This window comes from Eurytemora carolleeae, unplaced genomic scaffold, assembly GCF_000591075.1.
Source record: "Eurytemora carolleeae unplaced genomic scaffold, Eaff_2.0 scaffold698, whole genome shotgun sequence".
NCBI classification, from domain to species: Eukaryota; Metazoa; Arthropoda; class Copepoda; order Calanoida; family Temoridae; genus Eurytemora; species Eurytemora carolleeae.
In genome coordinates this window covers 7176-34291 of record NW_019396861.1, presented here as the reverse complement: position 1 = coordinate 34291, position 27116 = coordinate 7176, and the positions used below count along the sequence as shown (strand labels likewise).

The 27116-nt window shown below is 32.0% G+C and overlaps 1 protein-coding gene across 1 annotated transcript in view; it reads left to right on the top strand.

The window, feature by feature from the left end:
- Positions 1-22378, top strand: part of LOC111709480 (uncharacterized) — a 31454-nt gene extending 9076 nt beyond the window's left edge. Inside the window, exons 18-41 of the mRNA XM_023483147.1 lie at positions 137-291; positions 392-497; positions 719-856; positions 1050-1164; positions 1578-1644; positions 2411-2517; positions 2570-2657; positions 4454-4564; positions 5271-5468; positions 6755-6871; positions 7440-7502; positions 9119-9180; positions 9569-9656; positions 12067-12134; positions 12347-12408; positions 12677-12799; positions 13365-13490; positions 15659-15769; positions 16605-16688; positions 16873-17042; positions 17309-17383; positions 18402-18470; positions 21941-22019; positions 22295-22378. Coding sequence (XP_023338915.1) covers positions 137-291; positions 392-497; positions 719-856; positions 1050-1164; positions 1578-1644; positions 2411-2517; positions 2570-2657; positions 4454-4564; positions 5271-5468; positions 6755-6871; positions 7440-7502; positions 9119-9180; positions 9569-9656; positions 12067-12134; positions 12347-12408; positions 12677-12799; positions 13365-13490; positions 15659-15769; positions 16605-16688; positions 16873-17042; positions 17309-17383; positions 18402-18470; positions 21941-22019; positions 22295-22378 — 2466 coding nt within the window. The remainder of the gene's footprint in view (positions 1-136; positions 292-391; positions 498-718; positions 857-1049; positions 1165-1577; positions 1645-2410; positions 2518-2569; positions 2658-4453; positions 4565-5270; positions 5469-6754; positions 6872-7439; positions 7503-9118; positions 9181-9568; positions 9657-12066; positions 12135-12346; positions 12409-12676; positions 12800-13364; positions 13491-15658; positions 15770-16604; positions 16689-16872; positions 17043-17308; positions 17384-18401; positions 18471-21940; positions 22020-22294) is intronic.
- Positions 22379-27116: the final 4738 nt, after the last annotated feature.

Below are 27116 nucleotides of genomic sequence, written 5' to 3'. Positions count from 1 at the left end.
TTTGATGTAAAGAAATGCGAAAAAGGTGTAACGAGTACCCGTGTTTATCGGGCATGCAACTCTTTAGAATAGTTTTGACGGTACCATATTCTCTTTAAAAATGAGAATTGAGAGAATAAATGAATTGCCCTGGCAGAACGTTCACTGTACTGCTACACTTGCACTTTCCGCTAGTGGACAACATTTAACAAACACGTTGGCCCGTAGGCGGGGACAGGCCGGTCAGCGGTCTAGTCAACACAGCGGAGATACTAGCGCCACCATGGACACCGCCTTGTACACAAATCTCAGGTGGATTATTATTATTATTATTATTATTATTATTATTATTATTATTATTATTATTATTATTATTATTATCAGCATTAGTATTTTACTTAATTAATTAAAGATCTCGGCCCTCCTCGATGCTGTTTAATGATGCTGGATTTGTGAGGTTCAGGCTTGGTAATGATCCTTCTCTTGCACAAACAGATGTTCTTAGTCAGAGTTCTCAGGTAAAATATCAAAATAAAAAAGTTCATATCTTCACTGAAATCCATTATCTGCAAGGGTATGTATTTTCATGAAAAATCATTCCCTTTTTTAAAACTTTTAAACCAGTAAAAAGTCAAAAAATAATTTATTATTGAAAGTATTTTTATTAATAAGTGTGTCCATTGGAAATCGAGTTCAGTCGCCGAAGCTAGAATCGATATCTCAAACTAAAGTATTTTAGGATTTGGCGGAGTCCAGAGGCCCTGAGGCTGGTCAGGGTGCTGAGGCCCTAAGGGAGAGTATTCGAGGTTCAAGAAGCTTTGATGAAGGTCTTCTTACGGAAATTAAGAAGAACTTTCAGGATAAGAAGATTCAAGGGGTAAATATTTTTTTGTCTACCCCCCCCCTTAAAAAATGTAAACGTTTTTAATAATTAAGTTGTATGAAAAATGTAAAATTATGTTGCCTTTTTCTTCCCTGATATTGTCAAAAGTTATATTTTACTAAGATTGCTAAGTTATATACTTTCAAAAATTTTATCCATTTTTTTTAAAACTCATGTTTGTTTTCAGGTTTCTCCACTAGAAAGGCCTCAATCCAACCTTTCCTATTCATTTAAACAAAATCAAGCAGACTCAAGGCAGATCAAGTCAGAGCTATGCAGTCCTGACGTAGAGGGTATCCCAGGTCAGCAGTTTATGTTTAATCAATCATGCAATGGCCAATGCAGTTCTAAGGTACCTGGAACCCGGTGTACCGAGAAAAGTTCAAGCATCATAGAGCTTTCAGCCAATATCTGAAGTAATTTGTAACTCTATTGAAATTTTAAAGCGATATATTAATTGATTCACGCATAGCGAAATTGTGTTGGTATTTTGAAAGTTAAGTTTAAAGAAACTGACATTGACCATATGCACTGTTGATGAATTATTAAAATCTACTATGAAAATACTCCCATTTGTCTTCGGTCTGGTGGTGGGTCATTTTATAGAAGGCATTACACTTTATAGACAGAGAAGATTTTCCTTTTCCAAAATTAACTTTTTTGATAAAATATTCAATATATCTTTAAATAACTGTTTCAATTTTTTTTTAAATAGGGCTTCCCCAGCGACCTGCGTCTAAGCTTACAACTCATAATAGAACAGCATCTCCTCTTTACAACAGGTAAACATGTAAACAATAGAACGGTATCTCCCCCCTTAACAACATTTAAACATGTAAGCATGTAAACAATAGAATTGAATTTCTCCTGTACAATATGTAAGCATGTAAACAATAGAATTGTATTCCTCCTGTACAATATGTAAGCATGTAAACAATAGAATTGTATTCCTCATGTAAGCATGTAAACAATAGAATTGAATTCCTCCTGTACAATATGTAAACATGTAAACAATAGAATTGTATTCCTCCTGTACAATATGTAAGCATGTAAACAATAGAATTGTATTCCTCTTGTACAATATGTAAGCATATAAACAATAGAATTGTATTCCTCTTGTACAATATGTAAACATGTAAACAATAGAATTGTATTCCTCTTTCACAGTATTTAGAACACTACCCCCTTATGAACGTGTAAACAATAGAACAGTACCCCCTTATCAACGTGCAACCAATTGAACAGTCACGGGCAGCCGTAGTACATTTGAATTTCCGAGCCGGATCAACCTTTCCGGTCCTAGTTTGTACTGTATCGCCCGGACATTGGGTAAATAAAGCAGACACTCAAATAGGACTAGCCGGTGAAAGGTTGACGCGGTCAGGGGTGCGTGCGGTATCCCCCACTTTACAACATGTAAATAATAGAGTTCAGTATCTATATATAGTTAAAATGGCATTTAAATCTCAAATTTGACAATTAAAGTAAACCCGAATCGGAAGTGGTTAAGCCAATTGTATATTCATATATAATTTTTATTGTGTTTAGGAATACTGAATCTGATACAGATGTTGGGGAGCAGTATGAAGCTCCAGCTGGTCTTATTCTTACAGAAGCTACTAAAAGTTTAGCAGCTCAAGTTAGAAGCGTTGTAGGTAAACTGTATATTGATTATTATTTTATGATAATAATTATCTGTATACCCAGGGTATAGTGAATCTGACCTATCTAGCCTAGACCCGGTATATGCGGGGGGTAAATCTATTTATGGATATGCCTCTAGAGCTCCCTCCAGGTATTTTATTTTAAAACTAAATTTGATCAAAATAACTTTTAGTGAAATATCTATTTTTGATATTTTTATGTTAAAACGCGATGACGTAATTTCGATGCAATTTTATATGAAGGTATTTTCATTAGTTCTATAGAAAATAGAGTGGTAGGTGCTAGCAAACCTTCTAACCGTATAATATTCTGTTTTAAAGAAACATTACTAATTAACTAACTAATTACTCCAGCGGAGGGACATAAATTTCTCCATCGGAGGGGTGGTAATTAATACTCAGGACACTGATTACTCCAGCGGAGGGATTGTAATTAACACTCAGGACTCTAATTACTCCAGCGGAGGGATGATAATTAACTCTCAGGACACTTATAACTCCACATAATTAACACTCCGGACATTGATTACTCCACCGGAGGGATGTTAATTAACACTCAAGACACTAATAACTCCATTAACACTAAGGACACTAAGTACTGCAAGCGGGGAGGGATGATAATTTGGACACTAATTACTCCAGCGAAGGGATTGCAATTATCACTCAGGATACATCAAAGGGATGGTAATTAACACTCAGAACACTAATTAATACCTAAATATCTCCGATGGAGTAATTAGTGTTCTGGTGTTAATTAGCATCCCCCCGATGGAGTAATTAGTGTCCAGAGTGTTAATTACCACACCACCGGTGGAGTAATTGGTGTTCTGAGTGTTAATTACCATCCCTGTGCTGGAGTAACTAGTTTCCTCAGTGTTAATTACCATCCCTCCGATGGAGTAATTAGTGTCTTGAGTGTTTATTACCATTCCTCCAATGGAATAGTTAGTGTCCTGAGTGTTAATTACCATCCCTTCGGTGGAGTATTAATTACCATCCCTCCGTACCACCAGTGTTAATTACCATCCCTCCGTTGGAGTATTTAGTATCGAATCATAATTGTGCATTACCTTCGCTGAAAATAATCTCCCTCGGCCTCCGGTGGCTTCCGCTCCAGCGGAGGGATTCCAATATGCTGCTGCAAACTTCAATCCCTCCCTTTCACAACCGTGTTTAACACAAGAATGTAATGATTGTTTTCAGAAATATTTGTGTCATGTATGTTTCACTTCAACTACACTTTACAATTCACGTTTTTGGTTAAAAATGGTTTTTTGCCTAACTAGTGATTATATATAAAAATCAAAGTCAATTTTCCATCTCTTTTCCTTATCAGACAAGATGCTTGATTTTTCTATACACTCTACTGCCCAGATGCTCTAACCTATTTAACCTATACTTCCTAGATACTCTAATCTACCTAACCTATTCTTTCTAGATGCTCTAACCTATTTAACCTATACTTCCTAGATACTCTAATCTACCTAACCTATTTTTTCTAGATGCTCTAACCTATTTAACCTATACTTCCTAGATACTCTAATCTACCTAACCTATTCTTTCTAGATGCTCCTGCCTATTTAACCTAAACTTCCTAGATACTCTAATCTACCTAACATATACTGACTAGATTCTCTAACCTATCTAACCTATACTGGCTAGATGCTCTAGCCTAAATTAACCTATACTGCCATGATGCTCAAATCTACAACTGCCTAGATGCTCTAACCTATCTAACATATTCTGCCTAGATGCTCTAACCTATTAACCTTTTTCTGCCTAGATGATCTAATCTACAACTGTCTAGATGCTCTAACCTGCCTAACCTATACTGCCTAGATGCTCGAACCTATGTAATATATTCTGGCTAGATGCTCTTACCTTTTTTAACTTATACAGCTTAGATGCTCTAATCTACACTGCCTAGATGCTCGAGTATATCTGCGACCCAGAGTTTTGATATGAGAGTCTACGGAAGAACAGGACCTAGTGGAGCAGCTACACTAGGCAGGCCGGTCAAACCGAAACTAGAAAATAAGTGAGTTAATTATCTTCCTTCAAAAAATGTATATTAAAATGAAGTTCTTTGATTGGATGACTTTTTTCGGCTTAATTGGTCATTAAATATTTTCCTATGTGATAAATACAATGGAATAAAGCTTTCAGGATAACCCTCATATAAATATGCTGTTTTCTATTTTATTTTTCTCTCATCTACGCATGTATATATTGTTCAAAACATGTATCAACATTGTGGTTTATGCTATGCAATCTTCAGGATATATACATATATATATATAATATATATGTATATATATATGATATATATGATATATAATATATATGATTACCCATGTTTTTTGACTGTAAAGAAGCAAACATAAACAATTAATAAATATAAAAACTGAGACTGATCTGGTTGATTACTTTATAGTTATATATATAATATCTAGAAATAAGTGGAAATATAACAATCTTTTACAACATTTTAGTCATATATATAAAGAGATGTATTTCAATTTTTAAACTTCACATTTTATTAAAAAAGAATTATACTAAACATAATGTTTCACGTCTCATGACGATCCTCAGGAGTCAAAATTCTTTGAACAACTCTATATGTATATTATAATCATCTTCCTATCGATATGATTGATTATACTAAAGGCGGCCAACGTACATAACACATTTTGTCGGCAATTATCTGTATGCATTTGCCTATATCTATCTATCTATATATTTAGATTCTATTATTATGGTTCCACGCGAGGACAGAAGAAATCTAGTCATAAAGAAACCCTGACCCCTCGTCCCCTTCTTCCCTCCCAGCGAGTTCTAGGTGGGGAGACGAGGCTAGGCCCTTCTCCTCTTCCTCCGAAAGGAGCACCATCTCCTAACAATCCTTCACAGTCTCTTTACGATCAGATTATGGGAAATCAGAGGTAAACCCATCATTAAAGGAGTAAACGTACATTTTTGTATGTTTAGAAATAAAATGTGTTAAAAACCGTAAAACTATGATATCACCGGTTAAAGTGTTACATTGTGACATAAACGATTAAAGTTTAACATCAAGGATAAAAGTGTGGCCATCAACGAATGATGCGTGATTTGAACGATTAACTAAAAAGTGCTTCATTAACGATTAAATTGTTTATCATCGGTTAAAGTTTGTCAACAAAGGGTTTAATTGTAGCATAAACAATAAAACTGTTTCCTCATTGTTAGAACTTTATCTATTTTTTACTGTGTCAATTGTAGATGGCACTCAAATATTGAACGCTCTCTTTAATTAACTGGGTTTGATTCATTTACATCTTGTTTTGATTCTAATTGAAACATAAAAGTACACTAGATGATTTAGCAGAAATAATAAATCTAGAGTTCGGTGGAGAGAATAAAGATAAGAATAAATTAGGTTTAAATGGAACTGAGTATCTACTTGTTTTTAATGGATTGACCCCCCCCCCCTCTTGGATTTTTTTTCAGACGATATGAGAAGCCCGAAATTTTGTTTAGGATTTTATTCGCTGATTTGAGAAAAATAAGTCAAATTGTTTGATACCAAGGATCAAAAAGAGCTGAGAGTTTGTTTATTTTTTTTTTACTACTGGGAGGGGCCGGGGGGGGGGAGGGATTCTGAAACAAAAAATACCTCTGTATTACTGCGTATCAATAGTATACTAGTTGAAAGGCCCGGCGTTGCACGTGGAAAAAATTTGAGAAAAAAAAATTCCAGCCTATAACACTCTTCGGCCTCCCATGAGTGTTCACAAAAAATTTCAGCCCAATCGGTCCAGCCGTTTGGCCGGCTATAGGCAACATATATATATATATATATATATATATATATATATATATATATATATATATTTCCTTTTTTAACTTCACATTTTTTATAAAAAAGAATTATACTAAACATAAGGTTTCACGTCTATCATATATATATATATACATATATTTCCTTTTTTAACTTCACATTTTTTATAAAAAAGAATTATACTAAACATAAGGTTTCACGTATATCATGACGATCCTCAGCAGTTACAATTCATATATATATATGTCTTGTTTTATTATATAGATATCCATTACCATCGGCTAATTGGAATATTATTGACAAGTAATATCTTTCATATTAGTTTGGAATTGCGGGTGTAAGGAATACAATTGACGATTAGAACTTGATATATCCATATTTAAGGGATGTACTTAGTCCATATTTCAGGGATGTATCTAGTCCATATTTCAGGGATGTATCTAGTCCATCATCTCTAGCAATCCAACGATCTAGATCTCTAGGGAGGGATGCTCCTCCTCCTACCTCTTCCAATCTTCCCCCAAGGTTATTTTTTTATTTCAGTGAATCTAAAATATTTAAAGATAATAATTATTTTACTTTACAGGGAAGTTACGCGAATTTTACTTTCCCAAGGGTTTCCAAGACCAATTTTGTCTACAAAACAAAAATTCCCTTAACCTCCCTTGAAAGTATTTGTATGCAATTTTATCGTCTTTTGAGAAGAAAATGCGTGAATTTTTTCCTGAAAACTTTGCAGAGCGGGTGGTTATTTTACATAACTGTCCAATGGACTTTGAGTAACTTAATCTCCCTCTGTTGGGGGAATCATAGTTCGGTAATGTAATTCGGAATAACAACCAGTAACAGCAAAACAGTGTGCTTAAAAAAAGCATATTGACATTGCACTTTTATATCAGATATGGACAGATGGATCGATGGAATTGAGAAATTAATGACAATTTTAGAGGGGTTTTAATATTTCATATAATTATTGATTATTTTTATTATTATTATTATTATTATTATTATTATTGTTATTGTTATTGTTATTGTTATTGTTCTTGTTACTGTTACTGTTATTTTTATTGTTATTGTTATTATTAATGTGTAGACCTCCTGGAGCTAGAACACCGACATCAGTTGCTAGAAAAGTCCTTGAGTCTGTGACTAAAAGGTAAAAAAAAATCACACATTTATCACATATATCTACATGTATGTTTTATGTATTCGTTATCACTAGCCCACAATCAAATCTAAAATATTAAGATTAAATTCTAAAAGAAAATTTAAGAAAAAGAGATTAAATCTTTTTCTATAGAAAGCATTCATTTTTAATTTCTACAGGTTTGCAAATACTTCAAAAGGGGAATTTTGAAATTTAAAAATATTTTCAAGAATGAATGTCTGTATGTTTATTTGTCCGATAATAACTGGGGAACCCCTTAACCGATTGTCTCAAATTTTGATTGAGGACTTGGGAGAACCACGAGAATGTTCTTAGCCTTGTTTTGAGATTTTAAGTTGAGTGGGTTGTTTTTAAAAGCGAAAATTTAGTTTCCCGGTAAAAGCGTTCAATTGCGGGTAAACGACGGGAGAAAATTTTCGTAACCTTGGCAGCGCTGGGTATCTTTAGAGGAAATGCATAAATGAATTTCCGGTTTTTGACATTTTCTGGAAAATTCATTTTACATCCAGTCAGAAAATTGTATTACATCAATAATTCTAAAATTGACGTTAAATAAAAATTCTCGCCGACATTAGCTGAATTGCCTTTTTCGGGTTTTATTTAAGTTATTGTTATGTTTTATTTAGTTGAGATTCAGTTAAATGTTAGTTGAGGTTCAGTTAAGTGTTAGTTGAGTGTTAGTTGAGTTTTAGTTGGGGTTCAGTTGAGTGTTTTAGCCATGCTTAATTTAGTTCTAGTTGGGTTATAGTAGTTGTGCTTAGTTGAGGATTTTTTCGGAGCCGGGTAGTTTGTGTCTTAGTTGAATTTTATTGGGTATTTAGCTGTGTCTTATTTGAGTTCTAGTTAGGATTTCAGTCGTGTCATAGTTGAGTTTTTGTTGGGTCTTAGTCGTAAATTAGTTTTAGTCAGAGATTTGGTAGGGGGTTGCAGGCGTTATCTGCATGTAAAAACTCCGATTTTTGTAGTAATATATCCTTGGTATTGATTATAAAAAAATTAAATAAGTAAAGTTTTGATTTAATTCGATTTTATTTGATTTAAACTAATATTAACTCAAGAATATTTAAATAACCTTCATAGCACTTTCTCAAATCACCAGTATTCGTTTTGCGTGTCCGTGGTCTGGGTTAAAAGTCATGATTCATCGAATTTAATACATTTATTCTATGTTTATAAATAAAAATTGTCTTACAGAATCTATTCACGTCATATTTACGTCAAACTAAATGATATTGACCCATTAAACTGCATTAAAATGCTAAAAGGAGTAAAAATTTACTTTATGCTAATGTATCTCATCATTTTATGTCAAATTAAACACATTTGTTTGTGAGGAAAATTTTATTTTTGGACAGAGGGATGAATATTTTCCTAAAAATCATTCCCTCCCCCCTCTTTAAAAAAAATCATTTTTTCTAAAAAAAAGTTATATATGTTTTTAGAGGTTTTTCGCTGAATTTGGGAAAATAAATGATTTTTTGGGCAAAAACTATCAAAAAGAAAGATTCATTCATCAAAAATCATTCCCCCCCGGTGGGGGTAATTCTGAAAAATATACACACCTGTCTTTAGAATAAAATGAAAACATATATTTTCCTGTCTAGACGGAGTAAAGAGAAGAGAGGAAGAAGAGGAGAGGATCCAGCCCAACAAAGTTTACTTGCAGGTCAGCTTGTTAATGGTATTAACATGATGACGCTTTGAGCATTATTTTTTCTTAACTCTATTGTGTAGGATCCATTTCTTAAATACCCGCATCAAATTATAATGGATGCCAAGCAGAAAATGCCAAGAAAATCAGATATTTCATAAAGTTTACATAATTTCTTTAAATAGAAACGAATTTCATCTTGATTTTCCCTTCAACGATTTGGAAGTTTTTAATGATCCCTGAGATCAATAAGTGATACGTTTGTATGTTTTTGGATCAACTTTTTTTCCTTTCGTTTTGGTTGAAATTTTATCACTTGGATCCAGGAAACTAAAATGTTTACAAGCAAGAAATTCTTTAAAATTTAAAACTAAATTTACAAGTTTACTATTTCTTGGTTCAGGACAACTAGTTCAGACAGCTGATGGTAGATTGGTGGCCGTAGGTCCGGGGAACACACTTGTAGAGGTTGGGACATTCATGGACCCCAGGTAAGTCCAGGGACCACACTTGTAGATGTTAGGATATTTATGGACCCCAGGTAAGTCCAGGGACCACACTTGTAGAGTTTGGGACATTCATGGACCCCAGGTAAGTCCAGGGACCACACTTGTTGAGGTTGGGACATTCATGGACCCCAGGTAAGTCCAGGGACCACACTTGTAGATGTTAGGACATTTATCGACCCCAGGAAGGTCCAGGATCAACACTTGTAGAGGTTAGGACATTTATGGACCCGAGGTAGGTCCAGGGACCACACTTGTAGATGTTAGGACATTTATGGACCCCAGGAAGGTCCAGGATCAACACTTGTAGAGGTTAGGACATTTATGGACCCGAGGTAGGTCCAAGCAATACACTTGTAGAGATTGGGACATTCGTGGACCCCAGGTAGGTCCAAGGACTTTCCTGAGGAGGTTGGGATATTTGTTAGATCCCGGGACATGTCAACGTCAAGGACATGTATGGAGTATGGACCCTTGATTTCAATCATATTGATAAACTAACATGTATATCAATCAGTTTTGTTTCAATTTATGTTATGGAGAATCAACTTTACGATGTGAAAATTATATGATTTTTAAACAGTGCCCTGTGAATTTAATATAAAATTAAATAAAAATGTTCGAATTCCAACTGTATGAATGGTCCAGAAAATTTAATATTGTTGATGAAAAGATTCAATTGAAATAGGAATTTTATTTGATATTTGCATTTCTGGAAAGAGAAAAAAAGAAATAAAATATATATTTTATTGAAGTATGTAACAAAAGAAAAGCTTACAAAGGATTACATTTTATGCCAGGGATAAATCTGCTTTCTATAAATCATTTCCCTCTTTTTTCGTCAATGGTCGTTGTTTTTTATCAAGTGGACATTTTGTTGAAATATTTGTCATTGCCTTTGTTAAATTCAATAACAGATATACTTCATAAATGTTGAAAGTAAATTTTAGATACAAATTGAGTATGAAATACAGTATCCTTAATAACATTTTTTTTTAAAGTAGGTTCAAAGATGCTAAGCATTCCTCTGTTTTCTAGAAATCACTAAAAAATAAGAAAATTAAATCCATTTCTGTCAATATATTGCCCTGTGTTCTCACTAAGATTATTAAAGTACTTTTATAAAATATGCACGGGGTGGGCTGGGNATTATTATTATTATTATTATTATTATTATTATTATTATTATTATTATTATTATTATTATTATTATTATTATTATTATTATTATTATTATTATTATTATTATTATTATTATTATTATTATTATTATTATTATTATTATTATTATTATTATTATTATTATTATTATTATTATTATTATTATTATTATTATTATTATTATTATTATTATTATTATTATTATTATTATTATTATTATTATTATTATTATTATCATTATTATTATTATTATTATTATTATTATTATTATTATTATTATTATTATTATTATTTTTATTATTATTATTATTATTATTATTATTTTTATTGTTATTATTATTGTTATTATTAGGGTAACCGGTTAGCTGGTGAGCTGCAGGCTGCCCGGCTTGCTGGTAATTTGGCTAGTCCTCCGTGGCGAGGGTCCAAGAGGAGAGATGAGGATTCTGATATTCAGTCTTCAATAGACAATACTCAGCATATGGTAAGCAGGCTTTGAGGGACTGTTGTTATTTCAAGGAACCCTCCATGAAAAGGCCATACTAGAAAAACGCTACACTCATTAAACGCTATCTTATAAAACGCTTGTAAAGAAAAAAACGCTACTTTATCAAAATATCATAATATTAGGTTTGATGATAAATTGTAATTTTTATATATTGTTACTGAAATTTTTGTAACTTGAATGTTAAAGGGAAAGGTTTACAGAGCCTGGAGGGGGGAGGTTGGACATGGTTAGTTAGAATACTTAAAAACATGCAAATATATAAATGACAAGAGTATCGTTTTTGTTTCTTTACTAGCGTTTTATCTGGTAGCGATGTATGAGTGAAGCGTTTTATGAGGTAGAATTTAATCCACGTAGCGTTTTCTAGGTACACACATGCAAAGAGGAAAATGCATGATTTACGGAACCATTTAAACCTTTGACTGATTATCAACGGAAGAGAACTACGTTCGTGTATCTCTAAAATGTTGTTCAAATTGGAGTATATGCGTGATGTGTGCTATAGGTCCTTGCATACGGCTAAGTCAGTCATCCTTGATAAGTCAACGGTTTAAATGGTACTGTTGTGAATCGGACACTCCACTATACAAAGTGAGGGTTCCTGAAAATTATATCTATTCCCTGCAATTTTAATGTTCCAAAGATGTTGGTTGTAATTCCGGTTTGAATTTTATTCTTAATATTTATTCCATAATTTATAATTTGTAATAAGCTTTTTTATTAAAGGGCGCGTGCACGTCAGATATCCCAAGATAGAGAGCAGATGTTGTATGGCGGAGGAGAGTTTGCACAAGGTTCCTTTAAAACTATTTTTTTTAAATCTTCTTCACGGTTTTTAGCTATTTAGTTTCATTATATTAGTTTTCAAAATGTTTCTTTTTCTAGAAAAGTTCCAATGTTAATTTTTCTTGCGTTCCTGCGTAAAAAAAAACAAGTCGGCAGAAATAAATTTTTTCAAACTTGAAACAAAATATTATTTTTTTGTTAGAATATATTCTTATTTAAGGAAATGCCAACGGTCGGGAAATTTATGGTCGTCTTCCGTTTAATGGTAGATTACAAGGAGAGGTGAGACAGATAATTAGTTGTCAAATAAAATTTTCTTTGGATAAATCAGTTAATCCTTGTATCTGTATCTGTATCTGTATCTGTATGATCCCTATTTTTTTGAAGACAAAAATTAACTCCGATATAAAGAGAATAACTAGTGAAAATTATGATTTTGTGTTCTGAAAATTAACTGTACTAGTTTTGGTGGATTTTAAAAGCTGATAATTAGTGTTTATTGAAAAATTAATTGATTTTTCTATGTTTACAAAATATAGAAAAAATTCAGGTACAAGGTACACCTCCTGCTTCTCGGGCTGGTAAAGTGGCGTGGCAGGGTCAGCCCACCTACCCTCAGCAGTCCTCCTACCAAGACCCTAACCTTGTATTCTCAGATAGCCAGCTCTTCCAGGTATAGGCCCAGTAGATATTATAATATAACCCCAAAAAGGAATGCGTCGGAGTGGTGTCTCTAAAAATGAACATTTACTTCTCAGAATCCAAAACACTGATTAGTGAATAATCCGGTTCTTGTTTGGCATAGAAATTTAGTTCTTGTCACAAACTCAAATTTGGCAATCCCTATATATTTGCAACTTGATGGTGTAAACCTTTATATTTGAAACTTAGTAATGACTTTTAGATTTTGCAGAATTTCTAGTAAATATCTAAGGATTACATGTTCAGATATTGTGATTAAAAATTAGAGTTTGTAGAAATAACTTCTTTAGCCTGTCAGAGGAACTGTCAATGGTGGATATTATTATTATATTCAACTATTATAATACAAACACATTATCAAAACATTTGACACTTTTTCGACCAAAACTTTATTTACTTCCCTTAATTAGAAGAGAAAAATTTCTAACGTTTTTTGGCATTCCGCCAAAACATATATTTAAAAGTTTTTTAAAAACATAAACATTAAACATACATTCGCGTTGATGCACTTATAAGAAATATTGTTTTATTTCCAGGATCAGTCTGGACAAATATATGCAGTTCAACCCTACCTGCCTGAACAGTACAATGGAGGCCCACCCTTCCACCCTACACAGTATAGAGATGATATTTATGATGATAAACAGTTTGATGAGTATGAGGTAGTTAATCTAAATTATTATTATTATTATTATTATTATTATTTCGTTTCAAACTGAAATCCCTATGTAAGAAATTCTTCAAGTAATTTTCAAGCTCTAAGTCACATGTACTTTAAGGGAACAAATAAACCTCATTAGCTTAGTTGTATTTTAATGCATGCTATTTCACACAAAATTGATATAGTCGCTTTGTAAAATTGCAAAACATATGCAAAAAAAGAAAGAGAAAATTAAAGAAGATATCTGCAGATTCAAAATTCTCTAGTATTTTAAGCATACGAAACATCTATGATTTAAGCATACGAAAAGCCTGAAAAAGTATCAAAATATGAAGAAAATAGTTGTTTTATTGAAAGATTACGGATTGATTATGATATTACATTTTTTCGGCTTGCACAAAAAGAATCTAGCGAAAACTCGCACAATTGTCATGAAATAATAAAACTGGAGTAGAAACTATCTAAAAATAGATTCTAATTCAATATACAATGAAATACACTTAGTAGAAAAAAAATCAGCGGGAGTTGTTGAGTTCTAGCCTAGCATCTACGCAGTCTAAAAATAAGAAATGCACCTTTTTTTCTTAAATTTTAGCTTTGTTCAACAGCTAAATTCGTACTTTTTTCGTTTACATTTTTATCCACTTCTTAAAACTTTTTAATTAGTTTAACCCCAGAGATTAAACAGTTTTTTGCTTTCAATCGCTGGGTTTTAGATTTTTCAACAACTTTTTGCTTTTAATTAATGGAACAAAGTTTTTCTCAAAATACTGCTGGGTTTAAGATTTGAATAATTTATTTTCTTTCAACCGCTGGTTTTAAGTTTTTTTTTTCAGCAACTTTTTTCTTTCAACCGCTAGGTCTAAGATTTTGTAGCAGCTGTTTAGCTTTCAACTACTGGTTTTATTTTTTTCTGTACCTTTTTTCTTTCAACCGCTGGGTTTAAGATGTTCAACAAATGTTCGCTTTCAATCAATGGAAAAAAGTTTTTCTTAAAATACTGCTGGGTTTAAGATTTGAAATAATTTTTTTCCTTCTCCCGCTGGGTTTAAAATTTTTCAGCAACGTTTTAGCTTTCAACCGCTAGTTTTAAGTTTTTCAGCAACTTTTTTTCTTTTAACCGCTTTCAAATCTTAAGAAAAAATTTTTTTTCATCGAATGAAAGCAAAAAATTTTTGAACATCTTAAACCCAGCGGTTGAAAGCTAAAAATTTGCCGAAAAATCTTAAACCTAGCAGTTGAAAAAAAAAGTTGCTGAAAAAACTTAAAACCAGCGGTTGAAAGCTGAATAGTTGCTGAAAAATTTAAACCCGCTAAGAACCTTCCCGTCGCTCTCCCGAGTTTCACAATCAACATTTGAGGCAAATCCGTCCAGGATTTCCTGTGTTATGATCGGACAAACAAACAAACAAACACCAAACAGAGATTACAGTTTTATACATATAGATAAGATATGGTCAAAAGTTTGTTAGACTGGGTATGATTTTCTTACATTTTGGTAAAGATTTATTTATTTTGGTGTGCTCTAAGTTACAACACGTTCCAATTAATAAGTTTTAGAATTTACTTATTTTTGGAAACAGTTTTGCATTTAATCTTCGTCTTATGTATGATGATGGTTTCACTGGAACTCTTTCAAAACTTTTCTCAATTAGTTCGTCTGAAGGATAAACATTAATTTCCAGGAACTAAATATGAAAGGGGATGGGGGGTGGAGTGAACACCAGTATCAGTTTTTTTTAATTTGATTTATTTCATGAGAAATTAGCCAATGTGCAATAAACAAGTTTTTTTGGCATGCAAACTTGCACATTCTAGATTTATAAAATTCGATAATGAGGAAAGAAAAAAAAATTTTTGTGTTAACAAGACTTTAAAATAAGGGGAATATTTTTATTTTCATTTTAAAGACTGAGACAACATTTTTCGTACTAGAAAGAAAAACATTTTGAAATAAAAATGAAAAAGTATTTTCTCGATTTATAAATCAGTTTAAAATTGACTTAAAAATAAGATGAAAAAGATTAATTGCATATGACAACTAGCTTTTATCAAAGAGAATTAGTATGAATTTTGAGTGCATGCCCTAAAGAAACTTTTCCCTGAAATGTAATTTTGCTTTACTTGTTTGTAATTGTGCTTGTGATCGTGATCGTGATCGTTATGCAGGGCATGGAGAGTGAGATAGATTCTGAACTCTCAAGCCTCTTCAGCTATGACAGGGATATCAAGAATCTACATCTCATTTCCCCTCTGGAATACGCTGCTATGCTCAAACAGGTTGGTGCAGGAGTCAGGACACCAGCTACCAGCGATATATATTAACCTGCAGTACACCAGCTATAAGGGATATATATTAACCTGCAGTACACCAGCTATAAGGGATATATATTACCCTGCAGTACACCAGCTACCAGGGATATATATTACCCTGCAGTACACCAGCTACCAGGGATATATATTACCCTACAGTACAACAGCTATAAGGGATATATATTAACCTGCAGTACACCAGCTATAAGGAATATATTTTAACCTGCAGTACACCAGCTACCAGGGATATATATTACCCTGCAGTACACCAGCTACCAGGGATATATATTACCCTGCAGTACACCAGCTACCAGGGATATGTATTACCCTGCAGTACACCAGCTATAAGGGATATATATTATCCTGCAGTACACTAGCTCCCAGGGATATGTATTACCCTGCACTACACTAGCTATCAGCTATAACCTTGCAGTACTGCAGCTACCAAGGATATATATAACCTTGCAGTACACTAGCTATCAGGGATATATTAGCTTGCAGCATACTATCTACCAGGAATATATTACTAGAGATATATATTCTTAAGGTATAAACAGAGAAAAATTTAAAATTTATATCCCTTCAACGTTATCGGTTTTTCATTAAAAACATGTTTATCCTTTTAACCTAAACAAACATTTGGTTTCAGGGGTATATATAGTTGAAATTCGCTAGCCCTCTACCTCCTGATTTTACAGTGTTTAGACAATAAATTGATCTTGATTTTACGTGCATGTTGCAGGAATAGGAAAATATAGATTTGCTTGTTTTTATAGAAGATATAAATCTATTTTCTTTTCAGCAATATACCGAACCCTCGGGGGTACTAGGGAAGGATATAACACCTGACTCAGGGGTTATCATGGACTCTAGGAACCATTCCAAGGTATTATACATTTAGCATTAAGTTTTAGAAACAAATAAAATTAAGAATATAGAAACAACTGTTTCCCTTTTTTGAAGAGTTAAAAACTATTTAAAAAAATATCAATTAAATATTTAAAAATTTAAAGTTTTTAAATTTGTATTTTTTCTTGATTTGATCATGATTAAAAGATCATTTTATAAAGGAACGAGACGCAAGGTCGCGACGGGATCATTTTAGCGGCGGAACACGAAACTTGAGGAACTCGGAACAGATACAACAGCTGGAAGAACAGCTTGGACAGCTTGGCGAACAGCTAGGTGAACAGCTGCGCCATCATGATTCCAGCTGCAGTGAAGACAGCTCTAGTGAGAGGTATATTTAATTTAATTTTTACATTCATACATACATACACTACCATCACAAAAATAGATCTAAACTTTAATCAGATACATAAATGATGGAAACGATTCATATTGCTTCTAAGCAGCGAACGGACAACGTAACAGCATATACTAAAATACTAAAATTTTATTCTAAAATGAAACTCTTTCAGGTCAACGCTGGTCACTCCTTGTAAGCTATTTGTTTCGTTTTGATTATTCCACTTTTTGTAACTATTGTATTCTTGTTTTGTTTAGGGAGGAGAGTAGTGGGATGGGGAATGAATCCTATTCTAGAGTTCCTCAACAGGATCAAGATCTACCAGACTCCAGGTAGGGACAATAGTATGAGTAGACAACTCTGTATATAGGTTTAGGAGTGGGAAACACTTTATATGTAGGTTTAAGAGTAGTGCTTTTGAAATTAGGTATTACAATGCTAATTCAAAACAAAGACGATATCGAATTCGTCACTGAATTCCCATGTTTTTTGGGACACCCTGTACAATTTACATTGAACATATAGGTTTAGGAAAAGGAAATTCTTTTTAAGAATAGGACGCTTTGTTTATAGGTTTATGAGTGGAAAACTCTGTTTATAGGTTTTGGGGTAGGAGACTCTCAAAATAGGTTAAAGATTAGGGAAATCCATTTCCAGGTTTAGAAGTAGGAAGCTTTGTTATATAGTTTAAGGAGTTGGGAACTCTACACAGGTTAGGAGTAGGTAATTAGTTTATGTAGGAGTATAAAATGTTTGAGATTAGGGAACTCTGAAAATATAGGTTTAGGAGTGAGACACTCAGTATATATATATATAGGTTCAGGAGTTGGAGACTCCGTATATATAGGTTTAGGAGTGAGACACTCAGTATATATAGGTTCAGGAGTTGGAGACTCCGTATATATATAGGTTCAGGAGTTGGAGACTCAGTATATATAGGTTCAGGAGTTGGAGACTCCGTATATATAGGTTTAGGAGTGGGAAACGCTATCCCAAAACTAAGCTTTGGTTCTTACTTCAGTGACCTGCAGGCTGCAGTATACACTAGCCGAATCGATAGCACGGGATATAGAGGTTTTTCGGTTTATGTCGAGGCTCATTAAATTTACGTAGGTTTTTGTGTAAAAAATTGTATCTAGAGGTAGATAGGCCCAGGAGTTAAAAAAACAAAAACAATATTTGTTAAGATTCTTAAGATGCGTACAGCAAACTTTAGACGCTAACTTCTTTTCTTTACTTCAATTCGTTGGAATGATATGCTTACTGAAACCTGCTGTATTCACAGTGTTTAAATCATCAGCGAGGTTAAAATGATTTTATATCTGTTTGACTGATAAATGTATTGTCTAGTGGTCCATATCTCTTCAAATGGGAGGGATCTTCTCTAGTACCAACCGACCCTAGAACTCTATCTAAAAGGCAAGAAAAGAAGAAAACTGAAATTTTTCTGAAAGTTTTCTATTGTGTCAGACCTCTAAATGATTTCCACTGTTCAATTAAATGTTCTTATAACCCTCCACTTTCAATTTACTTTACGTGATGGTTTGGTATAATTTCTGCAAACTTTAATAAAACTTTACATCAATGGTCCAAATCTAATATCTTTCCGCTTCCACTTCCTTTTTTACATGTTATACCTCTTTCCTCATACTCCCAAATGCCTTTTTAATTTTGCCTAATGATTAAAATCCACTGGAATCAACGACATTTTTGTTCTCTTGGTCCGGATTCAAATTGCCAAATTAACCAACATAAACTAGAAAAATTGTTTTGTTCACAAATTCTGAAATGCTAGCAAAGTGGAGATTGGCAAAACTTCCCTTATATCTTATTTATCAATTAATCAATTTAAATTTCTTTTGCCATCGCATCTTCCCTCTTTATTTTTTTTCGTTGATTCTCAATTCACAATTGAAATATTACCTCAAATCAAATATTTTTTATTCACACAAAACCATAAGTTTCGATAAGCTAGTAAGGTACTGAGAAAACGAATTTAGAAAACTTTACAAAAAATGAATAAAACTTTTTCGATCAAAAACCGAAAAAATAAATAAATAATCTCTCTAGTTAGAATGAAGGCTTCCGTTTACTTAATTAATGAGTTCTTTTCAGGAGTCTTCTTCATTCTTTACTTTTCTTTCATTTTTAATTGAAAAAATAATTACATGTTGCTCTAGCCAACTTTTCTTTGTCGTTGAAAACATGTTATTTATATAGAAATGTCTGCACCACTGCGGTTATTTATTAAGGAGGGGTATACACTTTATCCAATCCCAGGATGGGGGGTGAACAGACACAAGTTGACAAATATGAGATGACCTTTGTGTAAAAACACACTCAAAAAGATTTTTGCGGGTTCATATTATTATTGGGAAATATTTTCAAAGAAGGAAAGGGGAAAAAATGTTTGTTTTTTAGATTTTAACCCCTTTAATTGATATAAATGTACCCGGCTTTGGGTACTGGGATACTATCTATATTTCTCAGAAAATAAAGCAACAAAAAATTACTTTTTCCTATGACCTAAAAATAGAAGATCGCCCATACTCTACAGTGTTAATTTAGTTAATGTTCTTTAATTTGTACACCTTTAAGAGAATAAAAATAGAACATTTATTAGCTGGTTTCCGGCGAATCCTTTTATTTACCTGTTTTCGAAATTTTGTCCTCCACAATTTCTATGAACCTATATTGATGTTATGTTTGATCCCTATTCAAGTACTTAGAAATTTAACCACAAAGTTTAAACGAACTCCACTCCAAACTTCTCAACAAAATTTCAGTTTTCTCTCTGAATATGCTACATGTACACACAAAAATAGGGGGTTTATTTTGATACTCGCTTACAGACAAGGGATTAATGGTGTAGCTTCCATTCTAAATATTTATTTCTTTAGAACGTTAGAATGAAAAAATGATAAAAATTGTTCTAAGATAAATCCTTAAGTTTCGCATATACCGCAGTATTGGTATATTATTGCAAAAACACTAGATGAATAGAAATAGAAAATTTTGTCACTTGGAGATTTTAGGTTTCTCTGTTTAACATATTTTTCTCTTATTGTTTTTAATGTTTCTCCAATTTAATTCGGATCTCAAGGGTGCCAGATTTTAAAGCATAAGCACCTGTGGTAGAGTATATTCTTTATTAAACAATTTACACATCTGAAGAGTTGGAAATAAAATTTGTTGATTTTAAGGTTGGTCCAGGTAGAAATTTCTACTGTAACTGAAATACTTGAAAATATTTTTAAAACTGTATATTATCCAGCTCTTCAAAATTTAGAATAAGAACATATTCTTTAGAATACTTAGAAATACAAAATTTAATGTATATTATCCAGCTCTTCAAAATTTAGAATATGAACATATTCTTTAGAATATTTAGAAATACAAAATTTAAATAGTTAATAAAATATCTAGAGATCAGATTGATATTTAAACCTTTAATTTAATTGGATTCAATTCTGAGAAGAATTTGAATTTATTTCATATATTTTATAAAAATATAACATCGCATTAAAATTTGGAAGGTCGCCAATATTTTCATGCATGCTTTCTGGGACTCATTGTACTATATGGTTACATTATTTTTCAATATTTAATCATTTTATGACAAGTTCTTCTTATTTGCATGTGTTTTTTTATATAGTAGACCATTAAAAATCAGATTTCAGATGTGATTAAAAAATTTTTACCAGCCTATTAAATGACTCGAGCGCAGGTAAAACACAAGTCAGGATTGGTTCTGATCATATCAATGAGAAACTGCTTAGAAAGTTTTTGTCTGGAGCAGACAGATCAGCTGTGACAAGGAGATGTATTATAAGAATTCAAACTTTCGTAGACACACTATTTCATGATATGTTTATATTGTACCTTTGATCAAATTTGACACTACAAAAAATCCCAAAATTTTGAATGTACTAATATAGTAGGTTTTACGATATTTACGATCATCAGCTGCTGAAGACCCAAACCTTTAAGAGCAAAAAACCCAAAGTTGTTGGTTTTTAATAAACATAAGGCCATCCAAAACCACAGTCTTGAATTGAGTTTTACTTTTGTGTCTAAGTAAACGCTAAGACCGAGTTTTACTCGAGTTTAAAATCTCAGCTCTGGTAAAAACAAGCAAAAAAGATTTAGTTTATCTCTTTTTTAAAATAAACTTTATTTTATTTGTTATTTGCGGTTGTCTCTATTTACCTGTACCAGAGTATCAATAATCAGGGAGAAAAATTAAAAATTGAAAATGAACTGGCAAAGGTTTTTACCCAAAAAAAATATTTATTTTAATGAATTTATGGAATAAAACCTCACCCCACACCTCACTCTTCAAGAGGAGGTAGCAAAAATATAAATCTGCCTCTGTTTTGTATCAATTTATGAATAATATAAATATTACTAATTAGTGAAATTTAAGATCTTTACTGCCCTCTCCTAGCTGCATCACTAGGTCCACAGTAATTTTGACCACGTAGCTCTCACTCTAGCTGCAGCGCAAACAAATAATTGACAAAATATTTCTTGCATAATGTTTCAGGGGTATGTATTTTGAAGAATCCCCTCAATTATTTTCTTCCAATAAAGCAAGAGTAAAAACCCTTTAAAAACGTTCCTGAAGTAATAGAGGGAAGATTGTTATGAGAGGGTTGAATTTTATTTTTACTTTTTGAATGGTAAAAGAAAAATGTTTTTAAAAGTTACAGTTCTGCGAGGAAGTTGATCCTCAGAAACTTTTATTTTTTTTGATGGATATCTTGAACTTTATTTTCTTTTAAAGTTTAGGTGTTTCAAACTTATATTTAAACTTATATATTTTTGAGAGAAATTTACAGTGTGGATTTTTCTGAATATGTATATTTCCAATTATGTGTATTTATCAGGGTCCGTAAGATCTCAGTGGACTCCACCATGTCTGAGACTGAACCTTTATCAAAACAATTTTCACCAAGTTCAGAAAAGGTATTATTATTATTATTCATCAAATGGGTGTTAATATCGCGTGAGTGCAAAATTTGTTCTAAGGTTATATGCGCTGAATTAAGGAAATGAATTTTTGGATAAAAAGTATTAAAAAGGATGAAAAAGCTAGCCATTTTTAATTTCCTCCAGAGCATAAAAAAATATTTCCCCTTCCCATCCAACCCCCAAAAAAATATACTCCTAGCTGCATCATCATTCATCATCATTATCATTGTCAAATATTATGAAAGATTTTTATGATCTTATAAATTTAGGAAAGTACTGTTGAATCCTCTCCAGGGGTTGCTGGAGCAAAAATAGCAGATGTTTGTAATGAAATCAAAGCGAGGTTTCCATAAAGAAAAGTTGATCACAATTCATTGTTCCTACAGTAGAATTCATCACAACCCAGGTTTCCATAGACACAGATCATTACAAAATCCTTTAATTCTGACACTGTTTTGGGCGAAAAATGTGTAAATTTGAAGACATAATTGAATTAGTTTTTACATTAATGTAAACTGTAATTATACTTTTCACGTTTGTTTGTTAATTTTTTATATTAAAAATCTTTGTTTCTATTATCTATGATTTGCAGTATAATTACTAAACAAAATACGATAAATCACTTTAAATGACTTTTTTTTAAACAATAAAAATCAAAATTTGGTTAAATTATTGTTGTTGCTCTATACGAATTGTACATAAATCTTTGTATGAAATGTTTAAACATCTTTCTTTTGTAGAAATGGGGAGAATCAAAGCAGAGTTCAGATATTTACAATTTATTAAATCTTATTGGTTCAAAAGTTAGTATAAAGGAATTGATTTTTTGCCACAAACTTAGATTTTCTAATTCTAATAACTTAGCAACCCGTTTTCCTTTTATATTTCAAACTATTAATTCTGGTAGATCAAATAGTCTAAGTTTGAAATATCAAAGGTTTACACCATCAGGTTGCAAAGATATAGGGGTGAGAAAATTTAAGTTTGTGGCAAAAACTCAATTCCTTTGAATTGTAACAATATTTATGACTACCAATTTTACAAAATAAATATACAAGAAATCTCAGGAAACGTGTTCTTCATTTACTTTTCTCAGTTATCGCTCAAATCTTGCATTGTAATTTTTTTGTTACGTTGTACTGTGTACACTGTACACTGTACAGTTCACATGTTCTCAATATTATGTACCTTAGCATCATTTCCCATTTATAACCGTACTGTTAAACTTGAGTTACCATGTTGTACGTGTGTTTATGTACTTTGCACTGAAAAGTTTGCTATCTTCTCCCTAATTATTATAGTACAGTGTACAGTCTATAAACTATTTCAAATCTAGAAAATGTAAACGTAATAACTGTTGTGAAAATATGCAGTTTGCATTTATTAATTTTTTATCCTTTAACAAATTGAACCTCATAACCATTTCATAAACCACCCTTTATTATGTTATTTTTATTAATATTGAAGGAAGGGTCAGATTCACAACTGCATTAAAACCTTCCTCCAAGCAATTTGATTCCAAACCGAAAACAAAAGTTTAGATAATACTTAGATCTGATTCCCAAAATTATTTTTGATCTGAAGTTCTCAAAAACATAACAGATCTGATTCTTAGCTGTACCAAATCTAATTTTTATTATTTATTATTTTTCCCAACTCGCAATATTATTTTTAAATACTTAGTAAAATCTGATATTTAATAAAAATGAAATCGTATTCCTAACTGCAATATATATTGGGGAACCCAGCAACCAGTATGATTTTATTATTATAATTTAAGTTCTCTTAATCCTTGACATTCTAGTGAATCTGTAAGTAAATATGTAGAAATTTTAACTTCTCTTATTGTAATAAATATGATTAAAACAAAATATTAATTTCAAATAATATCAAGAATAAAATAAGAGATCTATTTTGTGGTCAGGGGAAACATTTTCTTTTTGATTTTTCTAAGAAATGTATTCAATTAAGAATTGAGTTTTTGCAACGAACTCAAATCTTTGCCACCTGATGGTGTAAACCTTATTGATTTCAAACAAAGATTATTTGATCAACAGAATCCATAGTTTGAAATATCCACGACATTGGAACTGAGCCGTAATTTAATAAAAATCGGCGTTCACGGACGAAAAAATGGTCTTTAAAATTCAAGATAAGTTCACAACAAGATAGGGATTATCATTAAGTTTAAAGACTTACCGAAAAAGTGTGGAGTTCGGAAACGATTGTCAATTTTTATTCTTTTTAAAAATCAACGTTTATGACTTTCTGGTAATGGAATATTAGGGTCTGTTCTAGAGAACGATTTTTGCCCCCCCCCCCCCATCCTATCAATTTTGTACATGACCACTATTTTTTCAGCAAAATTATTATTATTTATTCTTTATTATTTTAGGGTAAGGTTAAGTTAAGACAATTTCTGGTTCTGGACCGAGCGCTGCGGCCACATTACTAATTATATGCATGTGTTACATATGAGAGCCATGTACAAAATAAATTATTTCCCAACTTAATTTTTAAGTTCACAATAAATTCCAAAAACTTTAAGAAGGTAGTATTAACTGATTTACTGGTAAGAAATTAAAGATTCTTTTCTGTAAGTGTACTTAGAACTAGAAGTGTTCATATCTTCAAAGAATTCGCTATTATAAATTTTTTCTTGCTGGATTACATATACACTCTATTTTGGTAGTTGTTAAGTAGCAGTGTTGTGTTACGTTGCGTGTATGGGTCTCAGAATTCAGACAACACGTTTTCGATCATGTTTTTCATATAACTAAGTTTTTCTCTTATAAGATGCTTATATTGACATTTGTTTTAACTTCAAAGATTGGATTACTGATAGAATAAGTTAAACTTATCTTGTCCAGGAACTAAATTAAACGAATTTAAGCTAGGTCGCTGAACTACATACTGCCGTTTAAAATCTGAATCGCAGATTCAAAAAGATTCATAAAGATTAAATTGAGTTTAGCTACCCCTCTAATTCGTGTTATTCGGTCCCAGCTTCAGCTGTCAAATCCTAGGATATGTAAATCAGATTTTCATTATCGATAGTAGGTTTTATATTGTTAAAGCTTATGAGTATGGCGTCGTTCAGAAAAAAACGAACGATGTATGAACAATTGACGAAAGATTTGGATCGTTCAGAGAAATGAGAAAACGGTCGTTTCTTAAAAAAGAACCCCTGGCTCTATTTCTCGGAAATTTGCACTAATGATAATGGTGAAAAGATGAGAAAATAAATAAGAAATGCAAATATTAATTTTTAATTTTCAACCCTTCGTCATTATTAAAGTGAAATGATGCACAGTGCACACTCCCCCACCACTTGTAAATGTATGAGCTGCAGGACGAGGTAAATTTATAAGATTATGTCTGCACTGTCAACAAACCATAGAAAAACGCGAACTAGCAAGGAGATGGTCTTCCTCAAACGCCCATGAATTGCAACTTTTTTTCTTGATCTCTCTCTCTCCCGCCTTCAGAGTTGTGATTGACCAGAATCTCTAATGTATTAACATGATTTTAAAATATCTTGACCTGATCTCGAAATATATAAAGTTGATCTCAAAAAATATTAACCTAATTTTAAAATATATGTACTGACCTGGACCGAAGCGACACAAAAATTCTGAAGAATTTCATAATGAATAAATGTAAGATGTTAGTTATCTAACCATACCTACCTAGTTATAAATCCATCTCTCTCATGCTTCTGGCCGGCAATCTCTCTATCCATCTATCTATCAATCTATCTATCTTGGTCTCCTCGGAACCAGTAGATCTGGAACCGTAAAGAGAGCTCCAAGTTTAGTATCGGAAGTTGATTAATCAGAATAGTTTGTCCAAAAGTTTTTTAATTTAAACTTTTCCACGAAATTTTCTTCATGAAAACTAAATATATCTGAAAAAGTATGGATGGACGAGAAATACAACACTAACTGAACACTCAACTCAAACTCTAAACTTCTTATATTTGTCATTTTACATTGTCTATTTTATAGAAAAGCCAAGTAGTGTGGTTGTTAATTTTACTTTTTACACATTTTTCCACGAATCCTTTACTGAACGTTTTAATTTGAAAAATATTTCCCAAAAAATATCTAAAAGTGGAAGCATTATTTAAATAGATGGATAGATATATATCTTAGTCAAAATCATTTTTACAGTACAATACATACATTAGATTTAAAATTTATAACTAAATGATTAATAATCATATCCAGGACTACCCAATTCTGGTTGTTTCAACTGGCTGGCCCCCTTCTGAGTTCTATGCATACATTTTTTTTGAAGAGATTAACAAATTGTAATGCATAATACAAAAGCACAAAATGTTTTTTATAAGAATGGGAAATAAAAATGAAGTAATTTTAAAGAGAAAGTAACAATCCGTATCGATCAAAATATTCTCAGATCGTTTCTCAGATCATTCTTTTTATTTGTTCATTTCAGTCTATAATTTCCCTGTACATGCAGGCAGTGGCTACTAGCTATATTATAATATTTTTTAGTTTCTTTACATTGTTTAGTAAAAAATAAATATTAAAGCATTCTATCATTGACCGAATAAAGATAAAAAATAATTCTGCACAAATCCCTTTTTTTTCATTGTTTGTTTATCCAAGTTAAATTCTTCAGAATTGTAAAATGTTTCTTTATTTACTTTTAATTTCTTCGGAATTGTTTTTATTGTTTTTCTCTTTTCCTCTTTAAAAATGATAAAAACAAACCTTCAAAGATCTGCACTATCAAGGTTATGATAGAAGGAAAGTTAATTGCAGTTGCGTACATATTGAAACCAGCTCTCTTAGGGCGGAATTTGTAAACAAGAATAGATGTATAATTTTGATAATTTACATAATAGTTTCCTATGATCAGCATATTTCATTGATTTTTTATGTAAAAGATGGATCCCATGTCTGACTTCGACATCCGTCTTGTGTTTACATTGCCGCCCAGAGACAGTACACTGCAGTACAAAAGATGCGTACACCTCTGAAATAACTTGCATTTTAACCTCGAGCATTATAAGGTCGAGATAGCAAAGCAAGATATTGAGTTAAAATCAAAATTATGGTTTAGGTT